Source organism: Theropithecus gelada, chromosome 17, assembly GCF_003255815.1.
Source record: "Theropithecus gelada isolate Dixy chromosome 17, Tgel_1.0, whole genome shotgun sequence".
Taxonomy (NCBI): Eukaryota; Metazoa; Chordata; class Mammalia; order Primates; family Cercopithecidae; genus Theropithecus; species Theropithecus gelada.
The window spans coordinates 80930396-80954821 of record NC_037685.1 but is presented as its reverse complement, the minus strand read 5'-3'; the positions used below and the strand labels follow the sequence as shown (position 1 = coordinate 80954821).

The 24426-nt window shown below is 42.0% G+C and overlaps 2 protein-coding genes across 8 annotated transcripts; one reads left to right on the top strand and one right to left on the bottom strand.

Moving 5' to 3' along the window:
- Positions 1–652: 652 nt before the first annotated feature.
- TRIM13 (tripartite motif containing 13) lies at positions 653–17238 on the bottom strand. Of its 7 annotated transcripts, XM_025364045.1 has the most exons (4): positions 16742–16921; positions 16197–16292; positions 12293–12406; positions 653–1888 (listed from the first exon to the last, which is right to left on the bottom strand). In XM_025364045.1, exons 3-4 carry the CDS (start codon positions 12293–12295, stop codon positions 662–664), a joined length of 1230 nt encoding a protein of 409 aa, XP_025219830.1. In that variant the 5' UTR covers positions 12296–12406; positions 16197–16292; positions 16742–16921; the 3' UTR covers positions 653–661. The 7 variants fall into 7 exon arrangements, with proteins under 7 accessions (XP_025219830.1, XP_025219834.1, XP_025219831.1 ...); XM_025364049.1 differs by lacking the exons at positions 12293–12406; positions 16742–16921 and adding an exon at positions 17131–17238; XM_025364046.1 differs by lacking the exon at positions 12293–12406 and having other exon boundaries at positions 16742–16941.
- LOC112610655 lies at positions 16545–18012 on the top strand. The gene is made up of 2 exons (XM_025364053.1): positions 16545–16884; positions 17529–18012. The coding sequence occupies exons 1-2, from the start codon at positions 16661–16663 to the stop codon at positions 17707–17709; spliced, it is 405 nt and encodes a 134-aa protein (XP_025219838.1). The 5' UTR covers positions 16545–16660; the 3' UTR covers positions 17710–18012.
- The last annotated feature ends 6414 nt before the right edge of the window (positions 18013–24426 follow it).

Here is a 24426-nt window from a genome sequence, read left to right as displayed (position 1 = left end):
TGTCAAAAAGGTGCTTTAAGAGTAGTCTTTGGCTGGGCACAGTGGCTCACACCTATAATCCCAGCACTTTGGGAGGCCGAGGCAGGCGGATCACGACGTCAGATCAAGACCATCCTGGCTCAGTGAAACCCTATCTCAACTAAAAATACAAAAAATTAGCTGGGCGTGGTGGCACGTGCCTGTAGTCCCAGCTACTCAGGAGGCTAAGGCAGGAGAAACGCTTGAACCTGGGAGATTGAGGCTGCAATGAGCCGAGATCGCACCACTGCACTCCAACCTGGGCAACAGAGCAAGACTCCATCTCAAAAAAAAAAAGTGGTCTTCACTGCATGCTTGATGACAGTCACTATTATACTACCTATACCTCCATTAATACAATATTAGATCATATGATCTCTCACCTATTTTTATCACAGCATAAATACAACCAATATTTGGGGTGGATGCTTATTTCGAAAGCACTCTTTAAACAAAAAAGGGTTCAGGCCTATACTAAATTTCACTTTTATCTTTATGCTACCTAACATGTATAGGAGATTATTTTTGGAAGGAATACTTTTGGAGGAAAATATGTGACTAGAATCGTTGACCAAATCTGAATGACCACTCTCTATTCTCTAACAATTTCTAACAAAAGAGAACTGCATAATTGAAACAGATTTTATAATAGTTTATATTTGCACACAAATTCTGCCGCATTGTTCAGTACCACCAACGTAAAATTCTTGAATCTTTCATTGAAAATGAAAAACCCATCTGTCACCTGTTCCCAGTAAAAAACTGATTGTTCTATAAAATCGACTGATTTAGTCAGATAAGAACTAAAGTTTGAAAGACAGTCTTTCCAAGTTGCCAGGTCATCAAATAACGACCATTCTAGGAACATGGTAGGACCAAAGAGAACGACAAGGCCAAGCAGGACTAGCAAAAATAACTTATAAAAGCTCCAGGGAATCTTGTTAATGAATGTGCCAGTGTCTTGAGGCAAAGAAAGTTTATCCACATCAACTAGTTTTATGTCTTCCCATTGACTGGTATCAAAGTTCTTCATTAAGGGGCTTGCAGGCAAATTAGAGGGAGGTAAAGGAGTTTCCTTGATTACTTTAATTTTCTCCCTGAACTCCTGCATCTGTTGCAGAAATACAATGGGTTCTGACACATCTTTGAAAGCCTCAGCAATGTTAAAGGCCATCCTTTGCTCCTGCAAGATGGTGTTGAGTTTGTTGATCTCTGGGTCATATGCTTGCATAACAGCAAGTTTCATGGTCTCAAAGTCAGACAGAATTTCATTCTTCTTTTGATCCAATGTGTGTTGTAACTTCTCAAAAAATTCCTTCACTTTATCTGAATCTTTAGTCAGTAACTGTAGGGATTTCCTCTTACTAGTTTCCAAGGTATCCAAGCGAGAAAGAGCATCTCCCCGACGCCAGGTCTCAAAGCTCTGGAAGAGGGACTCAAAGGCATCCCTTTCCTGAGCATAGGCATCTTCAATAGAACAGAAGACATGCTTGGTGTGGTCCCCACGAGTAGCACAGATCCCACAAATCAACTGCATATCAGTCAGGCAGAAAATGTTGAGAGGCTGCCCCAAGTGTCCTTTGCATACTGGCATTTTGGGAGAGATCTTGATCTTGTTATACTTTTCCACAATACCCTTCAGGGAGTAATTAACCTGCAGGCTATTAATTCCAGTAGCTGAAGTTTCCTTACGGCACGTAGGACACTTGAAAGGAGCTGGTCTCCACAAGGAATTCCGCACACTCCCCTCTAAGATCCCTTCTAAGCATTTTTTGCAGAAGTTGTGGGAGCAAGGCAAAACCCGTGGATCATCAAACAGACTACAACAAATAGGGCACGTGAGATCTTCTTCAAGCAGCTCCATCACATCCTACCAGAAAAAAAAAAAATTTATTTTACTCCAATAATCTCACCACTAGGACTATGTAATAATTAGAGGAAACTGTCTTCACATTAAAATGATCATTCACTGAAATAACCAGCCAAACAAAGGAAGTGAGAATTAGTAAGGGAATGCACACCAAAGCAAATTTAATCCGCTGACACTAGAACATGCTCCTTTAATAGTAAGGCATCCTATACACAGGCCTTTGTGTGGGCTTTCCAACAACAGTCTTTGGATAAGACAGACTCAGGACTAGGACAACTGCAAGTTGAGCCAGCAGGACCCAAACAATTGTTTTAAAACAGAGCTGACTACTGACAAAAACAAGGCTATTCAGTGTCTAACAGAATGAGCTCTTTACTCTGGGCCCACAAATATAAAATGGTATGTTATATAAAAGAAAGCAGCACAGAAATATAAATCCAAACATGGACTCTCATGCAGACTTTATTATGAATTGGCATATTTTTCTATTTCAAAGGCAAGATTACAATTTTTAAAAGCACAAGATAAGAGTTGCAATTCACTCTTCTAGGTAGGAGAACTAAATGAGGTTTTTTGTTGTTTTTAAACCACCAGAACAGTAATCGAAGCCATTTTGTATTATCTAGAATCATCAATTTTCACAATGTGGTGGGCAAAAACCTGGATGTCCCTCTTTCGGGGCATCTGTGAGATCAAAACTGTTTTCGTAATAACATTAAGATGTTACTTGCTTTTTGCACTGTCAACATTTGTACCAATGGTGTAAAAGCAATGGTGTGTAGACACTGCTGAAGCCTTAGGGATCGAGCAAAGCTGTAAGAAGCACTGAATTGTATTCATCATCACCACCCAAATTAGGGTTGGAGTACCGGTTTCATTTAAGAATGTTCTTGATGCAGCAGTAAAAATTATTCATTTTACTAAGTCTTGAGCCTGTGTACAGTTTTTTAATATATTGCGTGACAAAATAGGCAGTACACATAAAGCACTTCTGCATACCAGCAGATGTTGTCTGGAGAAAAAGCACTTAAGTGATGAGCTGCAAGCTAAACCAGCTGCTTTTTTTCATGGAACACCATTTTTACTTTCTGAAAGAACAAATGATAAACTATGGCTATTCAGACTTAACTACCTGACATCTTCTTGGAAAAAAAAAATGAGCTTGTTACTTCAAAGAAAACAATTGACAGTATCTCTTGCTAACGAAAAGGCTGGGTTTTATGTAAAAACTGGAATTCTAGAAAACATTTTATATTTATGAGCCTGACAGCTTTCCATTAATTAAAGACTTTTATGATGAGATGGGTAGTGATATTAATGAATGTGAGGATTTTCTGAGGGGAAAGGAGTACTGTATAATGAAATCTGTCAATATTTGGAGATCTGCAAAACACAGTGAATATTATTTCAAGTCACTAATGCATGTTATAAATCAGGCATGGGTAAAAGATCCATTTGAGGTTCACAAAAGACCAACAGGTTCATAAATACAATTTCAGATTCCATACTCCAACAAAGAAACTAGCACTTGCTGAGTTTTTGTATAGTATCAAAGAAAATTCAGGCTGGGAGCAGTGGCTCACGCCTGTAATCTAACACTTTGGGAGGCTGTAGAGAGTGGATCGCTTGACCTCAGGAGTTCACGACCAGTCTGGGAAACATGGCAAAACCCCACCTCTAAAAAAAAAAAACAAAGAAAATTAGCCAGCTGTGGTGGCATGTGCCTGTAGTCCCAGCTATTCAGGAGGCTGAGGTACGAGAATCCCTTGAGCCCAGGAGGCAGAAGCTGCAGTGAGCCGAGATGGCACCACTGCATTCCAGCCTGGGCAACAGAGTGAGACCTTGCCTCAAAAAAAAAAGAAAAAAAAAGATTAACTTACCTGAAAAGGCTAAACAGTATTCCTTCCTTTACCAACTATGTATCTGTGTAAGCCTAGATTTTTGTGTACTTCCTTTTTTGAGATGGGGTGTCTCGCTCTGTCACTCAAGCTGGAGTGCACTGGCACGATCATAGCTCATTGCAGCCTTGGATTACTGGGCTCAAGTGGGATCCGCCCAAGTAACTCAGACTTCAGGTGTGCACTACCATGTCTAGCTAATTTTTAGTTTCAGTGGGTTTTTTTGTGTTTTGTTTTTTGTTTTGAGATGGAGTCTATCACCCAGACTGGAGTGCAGTGGCGCTATCTCGGCTCACTGCAACCTCTGACTCCCGGATTCAAGCGATTCTCCTGCCTCAGCCTCGCAATTAGCTGGGCCTATAGGCGCATACCACCACGCCCGGCTAATTTTTGTATTTTTAGTAGAGACGGGGTTTCACCATGTTGGCCAGGCTGGTCTTGAACTCCTAACCTCAGGTGATCCATCCGCCTCGGCCTCCCAAAGTGCTGGGATTACAGGTGAAAGCTACCATGCCCAGCCATAGATTTTTTTTATAAACTATGTTGCCCAGGCAGGTCTAGAAATCCAGCCCTCAGGCAATCCTCCCACCTCCACCTCCCGAAGTGCTGGGATTACAAGCATGTGCCACCACACCCAGCCTTCTTTGTATATTTCAACCAAAATAATTTATTGCAACAGGTTAAATACAGAAGCAAACAAAAGACTCCAGCTGTCTTCTATTAAATAGCCATTCATTACAGGCCTATATTGCAATGCCATGCTACTCTGTATTTTGTTTTGGAAAATTGTTATTTTCCTAAATTATCTGTTAACTTGTAATGGGTTTATCATTGTTATTTTAAATAAGTATTTTTTAAAAATAGTTTTAATTTATAATAGAGTAAATATCGACAGTATAAAACATAAAAAATTTCTTGGCATTCTCAATTTTTTTTTTTTTTTTTTGAGACAGCTCTTTTACCCAGGCTGGAGTGCAGTGGTGCAATCTCAGTCCCCTGCAACTTCTGCCTCTTGGACTCAAGCCATCCTCCTGCCTCAACCTCCGAGTAGCTGGGACTACAGGCATGCACCATCACACCCAGCTAATTTTTTTTCTTTGTAGTTTTTTTTGTAGACACGAGGTCTCACCATATTGCCTAGGCTAGTCTCAAATTGCTGGGCTCAAGTGATCCTCCCTCCTCAGCCTGCCAAAACACTGAAATTACAGGCCAAGATTCTCAATTTTTAAGAGTGTAAAAGTGTCCTATGACCAAAATATTTGAGATCCCTGATGTAGGCAATGCCATTTCTCAATGCAGGTTTATTATTTTTCATTTTTATTTTGAGAGACAGGGTCTTGCTCTGTTGTCCAGGCTGGAGTACAGTGGCCTAATTATAGCTTACTACAGCCTCAAACTTCTGGGTTCAAGCAGTCCTCCTGCTTCAGCTTCCTAAGTAGCTAAGACTACAGGCATGCACCACCACACCTCGCTACTTTTTTTTGTAGAGACCAGGTCTCACTAGCTGGCCTCAAGCAATCCTCCTGCCTCGGCCTCGCAAACCACTGAGATCACAGGTGTGAGTCACTGCACTAGGCCACAAATTTATTTTAAACATACATTTATCTCTATAGTTAAAACACCAAGAGTACTATATATTTCTACATTGTTTACTCAGGGATATATACACATATCACATTATCACCAAAATAATAGGACTTAGTAGGCCATCTGTAATAAAAAGTGAAATTTTTTAACAGTAACTTCAACAGCAATACATGACTGGACTATATCTAGAAGGTAAACAGTATTTAAAAGACAAGCTGAGCTTGCAGGGTTAATATTTATTGCTTTTTTTTTTGAGACTAAGTCTCGCTCTCGTAACCCAGGCTGGAGTGCAATGGTGTGATCTCTGCTCACTGCAACCTCCACCTCCTGGGTTCAAGCAATTCTTCTGCCTCAGCCTCCAGAGTAGCTGGGATTACAAGCACCTGCCACCACGCCCAGCTAATTTTTGTATTTTTAGTAGGGACGGGGTTCCACCACGTTGGCCAGGCTGGTCTCAAACTCCTGACCTCAGGTGATCCACCTGCCTCCCAAAGTGCTGGGATTACAGGGGTGAGCCACTGCGCCTGGCCTTTTTTTTTTTTTTTTTTTTTTTTTTTGAGACAGAATCTTACTCTGTCTCCCAGGCTAGGGTGCGATGGCGCAATCTCGGCTCACCGCAACATCTGCCACCCAGGTTCAAGCAATTCTCCCGCCTCAGCCTCCCGAGTAGCTGGGATTATAGGCACCTGCCACCGCACCTCGCTAATTTTGTAGTATTTTTAGTAGACACGGGGTTTCACCATCTTGGACAGGCTGGTCTTCAACTCCTGACCTCATGATCCACCTGCCTCAGCCTCCCGAAGTGCTGGGATTACAGGCATGAGCCACCGCGCTGGGCCCTAAGTTTTTATTTATTTATTTTGAGACAGTCTCCCTGTCACCTAGACTGGAGTGCAGTGGCACAATCTCGGCTCACTGCAACCTCTTGCCTCCTGGGTTCAAGCAATTCCCCTGCCTCAACCTCCTGTGTAGCTGGGAATTACAGGCGCCCACCACCACACCTGGCTAATTTTTATTTTTTTACTGGAGACAGGGTTTCACCATGTTGCCCAGACTGGTCTCAAACTCCTGACCTCCAGTGATCCGCCCACCTCAGCCTCCCACAGTGCTGGGATTACAGGTGTGAACCACCACGCCCAGCCAGTTTATGGCTTTATATTAGATTGTAAGATACATGTATTTATAATATATAACATAGGGAGAACTAAAGCAAAGATTATTGTCTCAAATTTAGTGTCATATTGCAAAAAAAAGTGTAAGCTGATATGACAAATCATATAACCTTTGAAAAGCATTGGGAAGAGAATGGCTATAGAGACTAAACTTTGTCTTCTGAAAGAGGTTACCACGCGGTTGTAAGACACACGAACTTTCAGAACAGTGAAGTCAAACTTTTGATGATCTGCCAACCCCAGTCCTGCTGCACACTTTTCACTTCCATTACTGTCATCTTTTGCCTAAGAATTCTACACAAAGGCCAGATTTTTGAGAAGGCAATAGAAACAGGAAAGTGGTAAGGGCAACACTCAATAAAATAAACCTAATTTACTCATCTTTGCAATGTTAATACCTGCAATGTTAATACCAGAGAATCCTATCCAAGCATATTAAATAAGAAGAAAACAAAGAATATACCAAGTGATTGGGTGGGATGAGGAGGAGAAAAAGGACACTGAAGGCAAAGAGAAACTATGAAGAAAATTGAGGATACAAAACAGGGTCCAAGAAGAATTTTCAGGCAAACAAATGTGACCAAAAGTGAAAAGGAAAATGTCACACACAGGAAAACTTAAAATAATAAACAGTCATCCCAAGGTCATGATCAACTTACAGCTCTTAAAATGAACCAGAGGGAAAAAAAAATACCTATTTGGAAAGTCTCTGTTTTAAAAAAATTGCATCAAAATTACAATAGATCCTCTTGTTTCCTTTTTAGTGATTTAACTTACAAATTTTGGTTTATAATTTAAAGATTCTTATTTTCATTCACTTTAAAATCTAAATATTTCTGGCCGGGCGCTGTGGCTTACACCTGTAATCCCAGCACTTTGGGAGGCCAAGGTGGGCAGATCACCTGAGGTCGGGAGTTCGAAATCAGCCTGGCCCACATGGAGAAACCCCGTCTCTACTAAAAATACAAAATTACAGGCGTGGTGGCGCATGCCTGCAATCCCAGCTACTCAGGAGGCAGAGGCAGGAGAATCGCTTGAACCCGTGAGGTGGAGGTTGCCGTGAGCCGCAATCGCACAACAGCGAAACACTGTCACAAAAAAAATAAAATTAAAATTAAAAATCTAAATATTTCCTTTTCTCTTCTTCCTTTAGTTTTATGCCTTCTCTTTTTTTTTTTTTTTTTTTTTGGAGATGGAGTCTTGCACTGTTGCCCATGCTGGAGTGCAGTGGCATGATCACAACTCACTGCAACCTCTGCCTCCCAAGTTCAAGTGATTCTCCGGCCTTAGACTCCCCGAGTAGCTAGGATTACAGGCACCTACAACCATGCCAAGCTAATTGTTGTATTTTTAGTAGAGACGGGGTTTCGCCATGTTGGCCAGGCTGGTCTCAAACACCTGATCTCAGGTGATCCACCCGCCTCGGCCTCCCAAAGTGCTGGGATTTCAGGTGTGAGCCAACACGCCCTGCCTATGCCTTCTCTTTATACTCAAAACTTTCTCTAAGACAAAACTATGTGACCACTTCCACAAGTGACGAATACCTGATCCAAGAAACCTTGGTAGACATCTTTGTTGCCTTCAAAGTTTTAAAGGATAATATAGGTTAAAGCTTTTAATCTCATAAATAAAAGGTACTCTTCACAGCAAATTAACTTACAGAATCTTAAAGTATGGCTAACACAAAATCTGAAATAATCCACCCAGCTTACTCCTTTGACATGAACTTAAAAAGCATACATCCCCTCCACCTCTTTTTCGGGGTTTCTTTTTTTTTCTTTTCTTTTGAGAGGGAGTCTCACTCGTCGACCAGGCTGGAGTGCAATAGCGCCATCTCGGCTCACTGCAACGTCTGCCTCCTGGGTTCAAGCGATTCTCCTGCCTCAGCCTCCTGAGTAGCTGGGATTACAGGTGCCTGCTACCACACCTGGCTAATTTTTGTATTTTTAGTAGAGACAGGGTTTCACCACGTTGGTCAGCCTGGTCTCGAACTCCTGACCTCAGGTGATCCGCCCTCCTAGGCCTCCCAAAGTGCTGGGATTACATGCATAAGCCACCGCACCTGGCCTTTTTTTTTTCAAGACAGGGTCTCTGTCGCCCAGACTGGAGTGCAGTGGCGCCATCTTGGCTCACTGGCAACCTCCCCACCAGCAACCTCCGCCTCCTAGGCTCAAGGAATTCTCTTGCCTCAGCCTCCCGTGTAGCTCAGATTACAGGCATGTGCCACTACCACCTGGCTAATTTTTGTGTTTTTAGTAGAGACGGGGTTTCGTTATGTTGGCCAGGCCGGTCTTGAACTCCTGACCTCAAATGATCCTCCCACCTCAGCTTCCTAAAGTGCTGTTATTATAGGCATGAGCCAACGCGCCCTGTCTGTTTTGTTGTTTTGAGAGAGTATCACTCTGTTGCCCAGGCTGGAATGCAGTGGCCCTAACACAGCTCACTGTAGCTTTGACCTCCCCAGGCTCAGGTGAGCCTCCCACCTCAGAATCATGAGTAGCTGGTACTACAGGCACATGCTACCATTCCCAGTTAATTTTTGTACTTTTTTTTTTTTTTTGTATAGATGATGTTTTGGCATGTTGCCCACTCCTGAGCTCAAGCGATCTGGACTCAGCCTCCCAAAGTGCTAATTATACAGGCATAAGCCACTGCACCTGGCCTCAAGCTAGTTTTTTCCCCAATATAGAAGTCAAAAAACTTTATGTAAACAAAATTAATATTCACTGTTCAAATTTCAACTTTAAGTCAGATTAAGCACATAAAGGCAAACAAGTTTTCCAAAATTCATTTCTTCCTTTGAATGTTTCTGAATACTTAGAAAATTCTCAAATTTTGAAGTACAAATACCTTTTTCCCACTAATTAAAAACTTCCCAAATGTTTTACACCAACAGTTTTAAAAGCTGACAACTTTTTAAAGTTTCACTTTTTAAAGTTTCCAGAGAGGTGGTAGTAGACACTAGTTGCGGGAAAAAAACCTTGTTCTCCTGCCATATTGATATTTTCTAATATACTTTTAAATTTACATACAATGAAATTCACTTTTTGATTTACAGTTTTATTTTTAACATAGTTGCATACCACCACTACAGATTTATTTTTTTTGAACAAATTGTCAAGCTATCCACAAACAAGGATTACAAAAAGCGCTTTATCAATCCTACCTCAATTAGTATTTGGCAACAACAGCTTCTATAAATGAAAACCATAACAGAATCACTAAAATAATAAAAATGGAAAAGCCAATACTTACAAAGTTAAGGTGTCATAATACAGCAGAGTTAATATATACGTATTGGACTTCTTCCTTCTAGAAATTCTTCCAAGAGATCAACCTAAAATGATTATACTGCAAAAGGTACTCATTCATTCACTCTGAAACAAAAGTTAATTTTCTCCTTATAAAATCTATTAGTAAAAGAAACTTTCCTATTGAGGTCTTTAAATTCCATTGGCTGTTAGCAATATAATAAAGTTGTTCAAAATATTACCCTTTTTTTTTTCATATCCCATTAGGGAACAAAAAGAAAAGCCAATAAATATATCATGCTTTTATCTTAAGGATTTAACCCAAATTTCCATCCTGCTTTGAGGCATCTTTGAATGCAAGAATTTCAAAAAGTACCTAAGTATCTATCAGGTGGCTAGACAGCAAACATTGAAACTCACTTCATAGACATTAAATTATGCTAAGCTTTACTGAACTGAGAGTCACAAATGTTACTTCGAAATAATTCCTATAATAAAATGGCTCATTAAAAAAAAATCATTTCCTCTGAGCACACTAATCTTATTTTCAAATAGTGTACTATATTCTCCCATCTCAGCCTCCAGAGTAGCTGGGACTACAGTCATGAGCCACTGTACCTAACTCTATTTCAGTATGAGATCCATTAGGCCAGGTGCATTGGCTCATGCATGTAATCCCAGCACTTTGGAAGGCTGAGCCGGTGGATCATGAGGTCAGGAGTTCAAGACCAGCCTGGCCAAGATGGTGAAACCCTGTCTCTCTTAAAAATACAAAAATTAGCCGGGCACGGTGGCAGGCGCCTGTAATCCCAGCTACTCGGGAGGCTGAGGCAGGAGAACCACTTGAACCCAGGTGGCAGAGGTTGCAGTGAGCAAAGATCGCACCACTATATTCCAGCCTGGACGACAGAGTGAGACTCCATCTCAAAAAAAAAACAAAAAAAGGAGAGAGAGAGATCCATTAATAAATGTTTTCTTGAAACTAAGTAAGGGTCTTATTAACAACTATTAAAATCTAGGTAGAGGATGTAAGAATACTTACTGTAATATTCTCCTGAGTCTTCTCTGTTTGAACATTTTCACAATAAAATGGATGGAAAAACTAAACAGCCAATTATAAGAAAACCATATTGAGTTTAAAAAGTAAAACTTTGAAAAGAGCTAAATATAAGCCTCATAAGAAGTTTAATCTGCTGTAGTTATGGTTTTTGTTTTTGTTTTTAGACAGAGTCTTGCTCTGTCGCCCAGGCTGGAGTGCAGTGGTGCGATCTCATCTCACTGCAGCCTCCACTTCCTGCGTTCAAGCGATTCTCCTGCCTCATCCTCCCGAGCAGTAGCTGAGATTACAGGTGCCTGCCACCACGTCAGGCTCATTTTTATGTTTTTAGTAGAGACGGGGTTTCACCATGTTGGCCAGGCTGGCCTCAAACTCCTGGCCTCAAGTATCTTCCTGCCTTGGCCTCCCAAAAGTGCTGGGATTACAGGCATGAGTCATCATGACCAGCCTATGGTTTCATCTTTCATAAAATTTTTTTTTAAATGTATTACTGGAAGTCTCTGAATCCAGACCTGTGAGGAGACTGACATACTTCTCTGGCTCTCAGTCTGTAACCTCTGACAAACGACTTATACATACTAGTTTCTCTCATTTGTACAGCTATTTTAAAAGGTATATGAAAATTATTTATAAAGTTTTTATTTTAAATACTCTCTATCAATGTGTCATTACTCTTCATTCTTTTAGAGACTGTCCTGGTGACTTATATGATCAAAACAGGACAAAGTAAGATACAGAGATCAGGTTTCAGATATAATCTCTAAAAATGAAAATTAATATATTACATATAGCACCTCTGTGATGTATATGATCAACACAGGACAAAGTAAGAAACATCAGGTTTCAGATACCTCTAAATATGAAAATTAATATATTACACATAGTATCTAAAATAATTATGTGGCTTTTGCAAACAATATAAAAGTTACCTATGTGTCCATATAAGACAGGAAGTAACCAACCTTTTCTGGCATTATCCTAGAATGAACAGTAGTTAAAATTTCCAAGATATTTCTAGCAGGGACCCTGACAAGGCAAAACAGAGCTAGTACAGAAGGTTCACTAGGCTTGGAAAGTTCACCTACTCAGAAAGTTCACAAACGGTTGTCAGACTAAGATGAAATTCTCAAAATATAAACCAGGCCATTCATTACCTCGCTAGTTCAGAGCACTAAGAAAAACTTTTTCCTTTTCCTTCATTCTCTTCTCTGTACCACAGTTTAGCCTTGACTCTTTCCTGCTTGCTTTTTTTTTTGAGACAGAGTTTTGCTCTTGTCGCCCAAGTTGGAATGCAATGGTGTGATCTTGGCTCACTGCAACCTCTGCCTCCTGGGTTCAAGTGATTCTCCTGCCTCAACCTCCCAATTAGCAGGGATTACAGGCACTTGCCACTATGCCCAGCTAATTCTTTGTATTTTTAGTAGAGACAGGAGTTTTACCATTTTGGCCAGGGTGGTCTCAAGCTCCTGACCTCAGGTGATCCGCCTGCCTCAGCCTCCCACAGTGCTGCGATTACAGGCCTGAGTCACTGCACCTGGCCAGGTGCTGTTATTCTAGAAGGTATGATAAATACTTTACAAAAGTCACATAAAAATAAGTTTCAGAGATCTGCTCATGTCTACAGTTAACACTACTGTACTGTACACTTAGAAATTTGTGCAGAGGATAGGTCTCATGTTAAATGTTCTTACCGCAATTAAAACCATAAAATATTGACACCATACTGAAATCGAAGTTATCCATGCAACTAGCTTTTGTGTCTTCTTAAATTATAAAAGCAACTTCTTTTTATTATAGAAAAATCAGAAAATACAGAGAAAAAGCCACCCATAATCACATCAGCAAGAAATCACCACTACTATTATTTTGGTGTCTTTATTCCAATCCCATGTGTCTGTGCATGTGCACACATTTTAACAAAACTGGTAGAATACAATTTCGTATCTTGTCCCCTTATTTTATTACATGCCTTTCCCCTATCATTATATATTCTAGAAAAACATGACAGTCCATGTTGTGGATATGCTTTCTTATTGCTTATTTATGGGTTTGTTCTTCTTCTTGTGTTGTTTTGTTTGTGAGTTTTCTTTTTAATTTATTTTTTGGGTATTGTAACATTTAGATAAACACCTTATAGAGAAAAGCCTTGCTCCACAGCTCTGATTATTTCCTAAGACAATTCCTTTAAATGTACTTTTAGGTCAAACAGTAAGGCTTTTTTTTTTTTTGGAGATGGAGTCTCGCTCTGTCGCCAGACTGGAGTGCAGTAGCGCGATCTCAGCTCACTGCAAGCTGTGCCTCCCAGGTTCACGCCATTCTCCTGCCTCAGCCTCCCAAGTAGCTGGGACTATAGGCGCCTGCCACCACACCCGGCTAATTTTTTTTTTGATTTTTTAGTAGAGATGAGGTTTAACCATGTTAGCCAGGATGGTCTCGATCTCCTGACCTCATGATCTGCCCGCCTTGGCCTCCCAAAGTGCTGGGATTACAGGCGTGAGCCACCACGCCCGGCCACAGTAAGGACATTTTTTTTTTTTTTTTTTTTTTTTTTTTNGTCTCGCTCTGTCGCCCAGGCTGGAGTGCAGTGGCGCGATCTCGGCTCACTGCAAGCTCCGCCTCCCGGGTTCACGCCATTCTCCTGCCTCAGCCTCCCGAGTAGCTGGGACTACAGGCGCCCACAACCGCGCCCGGCTAATTTTTTTTGTATTTTTAGTAGAGACGGGGTTTCACCGTGGTCTCGATCTCCTGACCTTGTGATCCGCCCGCCTCGGCCTCCCAAAGTGCTGGGATTACAGGCGTGAGCCACCGCGCCCGGCCAGGACATTTTTAAGGCTCTTGAAAAGATGACTAGGTTTCTCTCTAGAAAGGGTTTATATCACTTTATGAACTCTAACCAATGATGTATTAGAGTGGTCCACCTCTCGATGCAGTTCCTAACCTTACAAGAAAACCTTACTTTTATAGGACTTAGTAAAAAACCAAGAATAAGACACACCTGTTACCATACCTACTCGAGTTTAAAATATAAAAGTTTAAGGCAGTTAACATTAGTCTGCATCTGTGTCTTACCTATATATACATACATATATAGGCAATAAATGGTAATAAAATTTATGGGGTAGGAATAGAAATACTGGGCTTAAAAGCATCTTAGAAATCATCAAAACACCTAACTTTAGGAGTCAAAAAAACTAAGACACCCCCAGCACTCAAAAAATGGAGACTTATAAGTTGTACACAGCAAACTAGGCATCATAGAGCCTGAGTTTTCTAATTCTTAGACCTTAGCACTATATCTAGAAAGTGACTCAAGAACTCAGTATTCTTATTCATAAAATGAAGAGGTTTATCATAAGTTCTCTAAAATCCCTTCTAAAATTTTGCAATTTTTACAAACTAGGTTTAACAGGCTCTCCAGTGAAGGGAAAAGCACAAAACCTGCTTTTGAGTACCTGTGTTCAAGAACCAGTTTTATCCTTCACAGAATTAGGATTTTTATATCTGGGAATGGTGCCATACACTTGTAGTCCCAGCTACTCTGAAGGCTGAAGCGGGAGGATCACTTAAGCCCAGTTCAAGACACAGTTGAGAATCCCATCTTTTGGAAAAAAATTAAAAAACGAATTTTATAGTATTTACCTCATAATGAAATGGCTCCATTGTCTGGAGGATACACCCGTGGTTGTCTCGAGCCAAGAAAGAATTCAGGACATGGACACACACGAGTGGGTTTAGGAGCGGAAAGTTTAACAGAGAAAGGTTCCTCATGCTGAGAAAGGTCACCCAAGCGAGGGTCTCTGGGTTTGAGGTGAAAAGCAATCGATTTTGTACAGAGCAAGGAGGTGGTGATTTACACAGAGCCCAGGGGATTGGTTTGACCAGGTGTACCATTTACATAGCCCAGCTAAAGACTGACCCTCCCGTCCTAATTTTGTTATGCAAATGTGGCTTCTATCTGGGGCCCCCCATGACACCTGCACCTGTGGTTTTACCTAGTGATCGCCAAGACGCTCACATAGGTGACAAGGAAAAGGAAGCAAGAAACCCCATACTGAATGTACCTGGCTTCCAGATATAGCTGGCGACATTTACATACAAAAGCTTCTAGCCTGCATATTTCTGCTTGCAGCTTGACTTTTCAGGCTGCTTTCTGTTAGAAAATAAATGGTTTGGGGGCTTTTTTTTTTTTGGTAACCAGAGTCTCTGTTGCCCAGTCTAGAGTGCAGTGGCGCGATCTCGCCTCACTGCAACCTCTGCCTCCTGGGTTCAAGTGGTGGTTGTGCCTCAGCCTCCCAAGTAGCTGGGATTACAGGTGTGCACACCCCCACACCCAGCTAATTTTTGTATTTTTAGTAGAGATGGGATTTCCCCATATTGCCAGGCTAGTCTTGAACTCCTGACCTCAACTTCCCAAAGTCACCGGCCGGGAGCTGCTTTTTATTAAAGGAAAATTCCACCGAGAACTCTTTTACCCTTTCTAGCTGCCTAAAAATAATTTTTCAATAACTCCTGTATTACAGTAATGTGTGAGAATTCCATAAATTACAAAACTATACAAACTTAAGGTTTAATTACATATATGCAAACTCTACACATTTAAGGTGTTATTGTGGAGCACCAGTGTATCAAGCAAGAAAAGATTCTAAACTTGAACTGTGATTTCAAGGCAAAGCAAAATACATATAGGGTATCAGGTACAAAGCAGTGTCATGAAAATGAGCATATCTGAACAAAAGCTGTGGCAGAATTAAGGCCAGATAACCTATCATAAATGTATAGAATGAACAGAACAGCCCGGTGTTAGGCAAGGACTTCCCAGGGAGGTTTAGTAAGCCAGCTGGTAGAAAGGAAAAAAAAAATGTATTTTTAGGGAAGGACAGGGAAGCTCCCATTGTGTAAGAAGGAAGTATAGTCAGTTAACAGCTCCATCAAGTTCTACTAGAAGGAGTGCCTATGTAAATAAAATTCTGCTTTAAAAATGCCTATTATATAAAGGTCTCTAGAAAACTCAAGCCCTGTTCTATAAGCCCTAGCAGCCTGACAATTCCCTAAGCATAGGAGAAGGGGAAAAAAACTAGGAAAAAAGTGTGGAAGCTCCTTTCTTCCTTTGCAATATAAATGTTTGGATATATTTAAGACAAATACCACATAAATAGATGCTAAACGTGGATTCTATTTTTCTAAGTTTTAACAAAATATGAAAAGAACAAAGACCACCAATGAAAAGTGGATGGGAACATACGTTTTCTACACACAGTTCCATTTTGGAAGGTTCTGGGGCCTATTGAAATTGGGTGTTTAAAAAAAAAAGGATAACATAGGAAAATTATTGTTGTATTTTACCTCTGTCTCCTATAAGCTGATGTATTTGGCAGGGTTACTATTTCCCAGGGCAAAGCAGGTCTTTTTTTCACGTTTTGACTAACGAACTACAGGCTACTGCAAAGAGAGAAGAAAAAGAACAGTATTAACGCATTTATTTGCACAGGACCCCAATCTTGACCCTCAATTTTTTCAATCGCCCCCAAAAATAAAGCCAGGCTGTTTAGACCTGGTCAAACGCCAGGAGCCTGGAGCTCTTTGTATTAAGCAGCTTCTCGGTTAGGGCGCCCTCCCCCGGCGCCATGCAACCTCTCCAGGTCAGCGCCAGACGCTGGCGGCGCGCTCTAACCTACGGCCCACACCCATCTTTTCTTTTCTAGGGAATGTGGAGACGCTGGTAGCGGGGCCGGAAAGGCTCCGGGCAGCGCAGGTTTTCTGGGCCACAGACACACTGCTCCGGCGCCCACCGCAAGCCGCTCCTCCCCATGCCCGTGACAGTGCCGCGCTGCCGGGACTGGAGCTCAGACGGCCTTCGCCAGCCCCACCCCACGCAGTTCCCTGCTGACCTGGGCAAGTCCCCACCCTCGCTGCAGGTTCGAGGACCACCCCGCTTTCCCGAGAGGAGCTGGGCGGCGGGTACTTATCTCCGACCTCCGGCGAGTGGGAGAGGCAGCGCGACCGCCTGTCCTCCAGCCGTGGGGACCGTATGGTACGCGCCAGGCACAGCCGCAAAATGGACTCGCGGCTCCGGCGAGCCCCGCCCCCTCCCCTCCACTCCCCCCTCCCCCTTTCCCCTCCCCTCTCCTTACCCCCTTCTCCTCCCCTTCCCCTCTTCTCCTCCCCTTCCCCCCTTCTCCTCCCCTTCCCCGTCGCCCGCCTCCCCCCCTGCCGTCCCCCCGCTCCGCTGCCCTCCCCCGCCACTTTCCCCTTCCCCGTCGCCCGCCTCCGCCTGCACCTCGGGCCCCGCCTCCCCGGCCCGCTTCGCTGCGTCCCGCCTTCCCCGCCGCGCCTAGCCCCAGCGGAGGGAGCCGGGAGGTGAGACCGCGCTCCTTCCGGCGTCTCCAACCGCCGCCGGCTCCCGCCGGCCACCCGCGCGGGCCGCCTGGGACGGGGAGGGCCGGGCTGCGGGCTTTTCTACCTTCCAGAGGCCTGCGCGCGCCCGAAACCCTCCCGCAGGGGCTGGGCCGCGGCTCCGGGAAGTGGACGCTGTTCGCCCAGACGGTGGGCTCGACTGAAGCGGCGCCGTCCTGGGTGGGGCCGCCCGGGAAGAAAGTCTCCCAGTTAAGCTGCCGTGCAATTAAGATGGTTGGGTTTGGATTGTTGTACTTTTTTTTTTGTTCGTTGCATTTTTAGGAACAAAAAAAAAAGCCCAACCCTTCACACCACTTCATCCGCATCTCAAGACCAGAAGCCGACCCCAGCGGCTCGGGGAGATGGAGCCCGCACCCCCCAAGGGGGAGGGTGGGACGGGCACCTCCGCACTGCGCGGCCTGCGGAGTCACCGATTCGCGTTGGGAGCGCGCCAGGGTTCTAACTGGGGGCTCAGGGCAAGGCGCAACCAGAAGAGGGTTCAGTATCCCCCATCGCCCCCACCCCCAACCGTGACCCTCTTTCTTTGAGGGCTTTAGGTTGGACACCAGAGACCCAATTCTGTTTAAAATTCTCTTTTAAGAAAAGGAACGCCTGTTTTTGCCTTTGGGGGAAAGGATGAACTTTCAAATTGACTTTAAATTATCCACCACGAGCAGTTACTCAGTCGCTAACCTGACTTCTGACGTCCGCCTTGCATTTGAGGACCTTGCCCAATAGCAAACGTACTAAGCACTTAACTATGAACGGTGTGGAGGATGCAAACATGGATGATGAAGGAATGGCTCCCTCCAAAATTTACAATCTTGGGGGAAGTGAGGCGAGTACAGAATCTCAGAACATGCTGCAGGACTGAGTTCGATCCCAGTTGAGGAAGTTTGGGTTTGGGGAGGAAATAGGTTATTTTGGAGAAACTGTATTCAAGATCTACCATATATAGCAGTTCAGCTTCTTGACTAATAATGCTTAGCCCAACCCCCATAAAAAGCCCCTGGCCACATCCGTCTCCTGAGATTCCCACTTCTCTGTGCATCTCCCTTCCTGCTGTAAGAAACCTAACTTTGCCTTCGTAGAACACTTCTTTTAATTTCCATCATTCAGTCTCTTAAGAACACTGTGTAATAGAAATTATGATCTTCATCCTATATAGATGAGAAAACAGGTGAAGTGACTTTTCCAAGGTAAAAAAACAAGAGGCAGAGCTGAGGCTAAAGGCAGATTCCAGATATGGGTTCTTTCTACAGCACCATAACTGTCAGTGACAAAACTGCACCCCAGTTGCTTAAATTTAGTGTTTTTAGGCCAGGAGCGGTGGCTCACACCTGTAATCCCAGCACTTGGGGAGGTCGAGGCAGGCGGATCACCTGAGGTCAGGAGTTCCAGACCTGCCTGACGAACATGGTGAAACCCGGTCTCTACAAAAAATACAAAAATTAGCTGGGCATGGTGCCACATGCGTGTAGTCCCAGCTACTTGAGAGGCTGAGGCAGAATCGCTTGAACCCGGGAGATGGAGGCTGCAGTGAGCCAATATCGTACCACTGCACTCCAGCCTGGGCAACAGAGCAAGACTCCATCTCACTTAATTAATTTAGTGTTTCTAAAAAAATCACTAAATTATACATCTAAAACTATAGATCTAAAAAAGTGATCTATAGAAACATCTCATTTATTTGTTGTCATTGTTTGTTGATTAATTTTGAGACAGGGTCTAGCTCTGCCCCCAGGCTGGAGTGCAGTAGCACGATATGGCTCACTACAGCCTCAACCTCCCAGGCCCAAGTGATCCTCCTCCCTTAGCTTCCCAAGTAGCTGGGACCACAGACATGTGCCACCACACCTGGCCAATTTTATTTTTTGTAGAGATGGAGTCTCACTATGTTGTCTAGGCTGGTATCAAACTCCTGGGCTCAAGTGTTCGTTGGGCCTCAGCCTCCCAAAGTGCTGGGATTACAGGTGTGAGCCACTGCACCCAGCCATATGGAAACATTTCAGATATCCTAATATTAAATGATATTTCACAAGAGTGGACAGTTAACTCATGTGAAAGGAAAATCTTGGGGCCCCAAAATCACTAAGCTAAAGGAAAAAGTCAAGCTTCCGGGAACTGCTTAGGGCAAACCTGCCTCCCATTCTACTCAAAGTCACTCCTCTGCTCACTGAGATAATATCTGATTGCCTCCTTTGGAAAGGGTAACCAGAAACTCAAAAGAATGCAGTGATTTGCCTCTTCCTAAAACCTGGAAGCCCCCTCCCTGTTTTGAGTTGTCCCTCCTTTGCTTCGAGTTATCCTACCTTTTCTGGACCAAACCAGTGTTCATCTTACATACGCTGGTTGATATCTCATGTCTTCCTGAAGTGTACAAAACCAAACTGCTCTGACCACCTTGGGCACGTCACAACTTCCTGAGGCTGTATCATGGGCACTTATCTTCAACCCTGGCAAAATAAACTTTCTAAATGAACTGGGACCTGGCTCAGATTTTTAGGGTTCATACTCAAAACCCACAAATCATCCTTAATATAATTATGTAATACATATTTATGTAGTTAGATCTCGGTGGTGGTAGATACTAATAAGCTTTTGCCCAACTAAGTGTAAAACACATTAAATCTGTATAGCAATCTCTAGACTATTACACAAATTAAATACTAACTAGAAAACACAGTATATTAAATTATCTTAAGTGTGGAAAAAATGGAGAAGGAAGAATAACCTTTTCTCTCCTCCCGTGGTCCTAACACACAGAACAGCGACTGGGAAACTGCCACAGGTAATGTGACTAGAAAAAGATGACTGTCCAACTAAAACCTGCATACACAGCTACATCCTTCCCTGGAAGAGCACGGTGGAACTAGATCCTAGTAGAGATAGCACAGGGATTGTCAACATTCTTGTCACACTGAAATTCCTTCTTTTGATCTTCAAATAAGTAACTAACAGCTGAAACTTGGAATTTATATATCAGCACAGCACTAAGATTATAGATATATCTAATCTTATGTAAGTTTCATCTTGTGTGATAAATGTATCACCCTCCCCCCACTCCCGCCGGGCCCTCCGAGAAATGTATTTTTACAGGGTAGAATTTCTAATATATATAAAATATATAATATTAAATAATGTTTATATATTATATATTATGTGTTATATATTAATATTATATATAAAATATACTGCATATTATATTTTTAAATATAAAATGTATGGTATTGCATTGATTTACTTCCTGGTGTTTTCATCCTGGGCCTTGACAAAGATAAAAACTTCTCAGCCCTCCTCCCCCCTACCCAGACAGAAGTGATCAGATGTTCCATAATAAAAGGGACAGTGCCAAATTTAGTGTATACTGAAATGTAAATTGTCAGAGTGAGGAACATCTAATAACAAAGCCTGGAGCAACTGTGCATAGGGGAAGGGGTCTGGTAAGCCTCCCCAGATACAGTGGAACTTTTTTATTATTATTCTGTCCTTCCCTTTAGCTGCCAGAGTTACAAATGCAAACCCCAACATTCCCCAGTGAGAATTCCTGCCACTAAAAGACACTGACAGTGCAAGATGTAGAGAAAAGAGCATAGGCTTTGGAATCAGTTCTGCATCCAAACTCCAGCTCTGCCATTTACTAGTTGTTCAAGTTACTTAGCATCTCTAAGCCTCGGTTTTCTCATTTGTAAAATGGGAATCATGATACATTTGATCATGAAAATTAGGTAACATATAAAGCAACCAACATTGTGTCTGACATATAGTAGGTGTTTAATAAGTAATTGGTGCTGTTATCTGCAAAAAGAAAACCTTGCTCATTTGTAAGCATGATTTCCCTAGATTTGTAAACTTAGGACTCAAGTACAATAGTCTTAAGCAGAGCTAAACTGCCTATGCAGTAAAGGAAGCTAGCACCATAATTTCTGCTTTTCTGCATCTAGCCCAGGGTGGCTTTTCAAAAGCATGTATCCCTCTGCTTTTATACCTCTTCCTCTGTGCTTGGAGAAAGGAGAGAAAAACAATAAACATCAAACTCAGTGAAAGAAAGACCTTACTGTTTTTTGGGTTTTTTAAAGTTCTGTATTTTTGGAGAAATTGAACATTCAAATATTCCATTAAAAGGAAGGTAAAAATGTATTTATCACAAAACACAGGAACTTACCTAAGACTTGATGAAATTAAAGGGAATTAGTCCCTGATTTGAGGAAAATTCCAGACTCTGTATATTTCAGTTGCACAATGAAGAGTATGCATTAAATGGAGACAACAACAAGATCAGTTAGCTTTGAAAGAGAATGAGAGACACTTAAGCAATAGTAAATTTGGCCTTTAGTTATACTATTTCTGTAGACAGAAAAACTGTAAGAATAAAGTAAAATAGGTCAGAGGTAAGGTAATACTAGCATATGCTTATAATTTTATACTCACTCAGATTTTGTAATTCTCAGGATTGTGCCAGGCATCAAAGGTAATTCCCATTCGGTTAAGAGACACAAGGTCGGGCACAGTGGCTCACACCTGTAATCCCAGCACTTTGGGGGACCAAGGCAGATGGATCACCTGAGGTCAGCAGTTCGAGAGCAACCTGGCCAACATGGCAAAACCCAGTCTCTACTAAAAATACAAAAATCAGCTGGGCATGGTGGCGGTACCTGTAATCCCAGCTACTCAGGAGGCTGAGGCAGGAGAATCACTTGAACCCGGGAGGCAGAGGTTGCAGTGAGCCAAGATCGCACCATTGCACTCCACCCTGGGCAACAGGAGCAAAACTCCATCTCCTGAGATTCCCACTTCTCTGTGTGCATCTCCCTTCCTGCTTACAGCAGGAAACCTAACTTTGCCTTCGTAGAACACTTCTCAAAAAAGGAAAAAAAGGTGGGGGGCGGGGCACGAGTACTGTTAGTCAGTACATAATAGTGGTTGTTTAAAACCCAAAATAAGTGATGAAGACAAGGCCAGAGGAAGGCACCAGAAGCATAAGGGAAGATTTCATAAGGGAAGTTGGTGGGAGTTGAACTGTAACTTTAAAAATCACAAGATTTGAAGGAGAGAAAGAGGAAGAGCTTTCAAGGTGAGGAACATACCACAAGCTCAGGGTGGAGATGAGGAGCATGGCCTGCTTTGGAAATAAAGTTTGAAGTCAAATATTGAAATGTTTTACATGTCAGAACAAAGAGCTGAACTTCATTTTGTAGGCAGTGGGGAGCCACTGAATAATATGCATGAATGAAAGCAAATTTTTAGAAAGATCGATCTGATGACTAGGTCCAAGATTTAAAGGGAAGACATTTATTTATTTATTTATTTATTTATTTATTTATTTAGAGACAATGTCTTGCTCTATTGCCCAGTTGCAGCTCACTGCAGCGTAGGCCTCATGGGCTCAATGGATCCTCCCATCTCAGCCTCCCTAGTAGCTGGGACTACAGGTACCCTCTGCCACACCTAGCTAATTTTTGTATTTTTTTGTAGAGATGGTGTTTTGCCATGTTGCACAGGCTAGTCTCAAACTCTCAGACTCCAGTGATCCATCCGCTTTAGCCAATCAAAGTGCTGGAATTACAGGTATGAGCCACTGTGCCAAGCTAATAAATTTAGTATTTTGAGATTTGTTATTGAAAATTACAGATTTTTTAAAATGCAACATATAAAAGTACAGCATATATGGTTCAGTCTTATTGAACCATTTAATATATATTTTGTCAAAGTACTCAATTTATAAATAAAATATAATTGTGACAAATATTTTCCTAAAATCTTCCAAAAGGAAATTATATACGTGTGAATACATATAATTTGCTTGTATGTCAATCATATGTATGATTTATCTTTCTTTTTTTCTCAGAGTCTTGCTGTGTTACCTTGGCTGGAGTGTAATGGTGCAATCTTGGCTCACTGCAACCTCCGTCTCCCGGGTTCAAGTGATTCTCCTGCCTCAGCCTCCCGAGGCTTACAGGTGCCTGCCACCACACCTGGATAATTTTTTGTATTTTTAGTAGACACAGGGTTTCGACATGTTGGCCAGGCTGGCCTTGAACTCCTGACCTCAGGTGATCCACCCACCTTGGCCTCCCAAAGTGCTGGGATTACAGGCATGAGTCACTGCACCCAGCCAATTTATCTTAGTAGAATGATTGTAACTGTGTTGTGTAAAAGGCCAGTGTTAATAGATTGCTTAGCTACATTTTGGAGTATGCTCTACTAGAGTTTTAAAAATCATTACATATATATTCTCTGAAATGTATTATACTGCTTTGATATTTTAACAATGATTAATTACATTCAATTATGACAATTAAATGTTTTTCTAAATTCCCATAAATGTAGAATTTTATTTTTTACAAACAGTAACTTTATGAGGGCCTTAAGAAATGATTAATTCAGCTAAAGACTAATAGATACTGTATATTTGCAATTGTTGGAGAGCTTGATTTGTTTAAATGGTTTATTTTGAATATTTCTGAGCTCACTCATCATTATGTGCTAATCTTTACCCTGGGAAGTGTCAATTATGATAACATTTTGGGTTAGAAAACTACTTTCATCCTGTTTTATGGGAGATTTTAGAGCATTTTTAGAGCGTTCTATAAATAAGGATACATCATGGATAGGGGTTCTGCAGTTTTCAGTAGCTGGTAGATACCTGTACCTTAAGCACACTCTCTTTGTCTTAAATAAAGACAATAGACCAATGCATAGAATTTTGGTTCTGAGGATCTAAACTTATCAGATACTTCCTATACAGCACTGCATAAGACATAGATGCTTCATTGTTTTTAACATGAGCCCAGTTGGGTCTCTCTAATATTAAAGCATTGGGTAATAAATGCCTTGTTAAAATGTGTTTATCTTATAATGGTCTTATTTGTAACACTATCTGGACTGTTGCTAGAATGCCCCCACATCTCTAGAAGTGTGGAATTTGATCTAAAGCAACCCACACCCCTCCCAATCAGGCAAAAGATACAGATAATTCAGAAGATGCTTGAAACTAATTATACAATATCAGTGCATTTTAAGCATTTGTGAAGGTCATTGGCCTCCATGTTGCAAACTCCAACAGATATTTTTTCAGTTCTCATTTTCCTTGATCTTTTGGTAGCCTTCAACTCTGAGTACCACTGCCTCCTTCTTAAAAGGCCCTCTTTTCCTCTGCCATTAGTAACACTAAACTCAT

Coding starts and splice junctions, on each gene's coding strand:
- LOC112610655 (XM_025364053.1), top strand. CDS start 16,661: ATGCCCGTGACAGTGCCGCGCTGCCGGGACTGGAGCTCAGACGGCCTT. Junction 16,885..17,528: donor CCAGCCGTGGGGACCGTATG/GTACGCGCCAGG, acceptor TTGCATTTTTAG/GAACAAAAAAAAAAGCCCAA.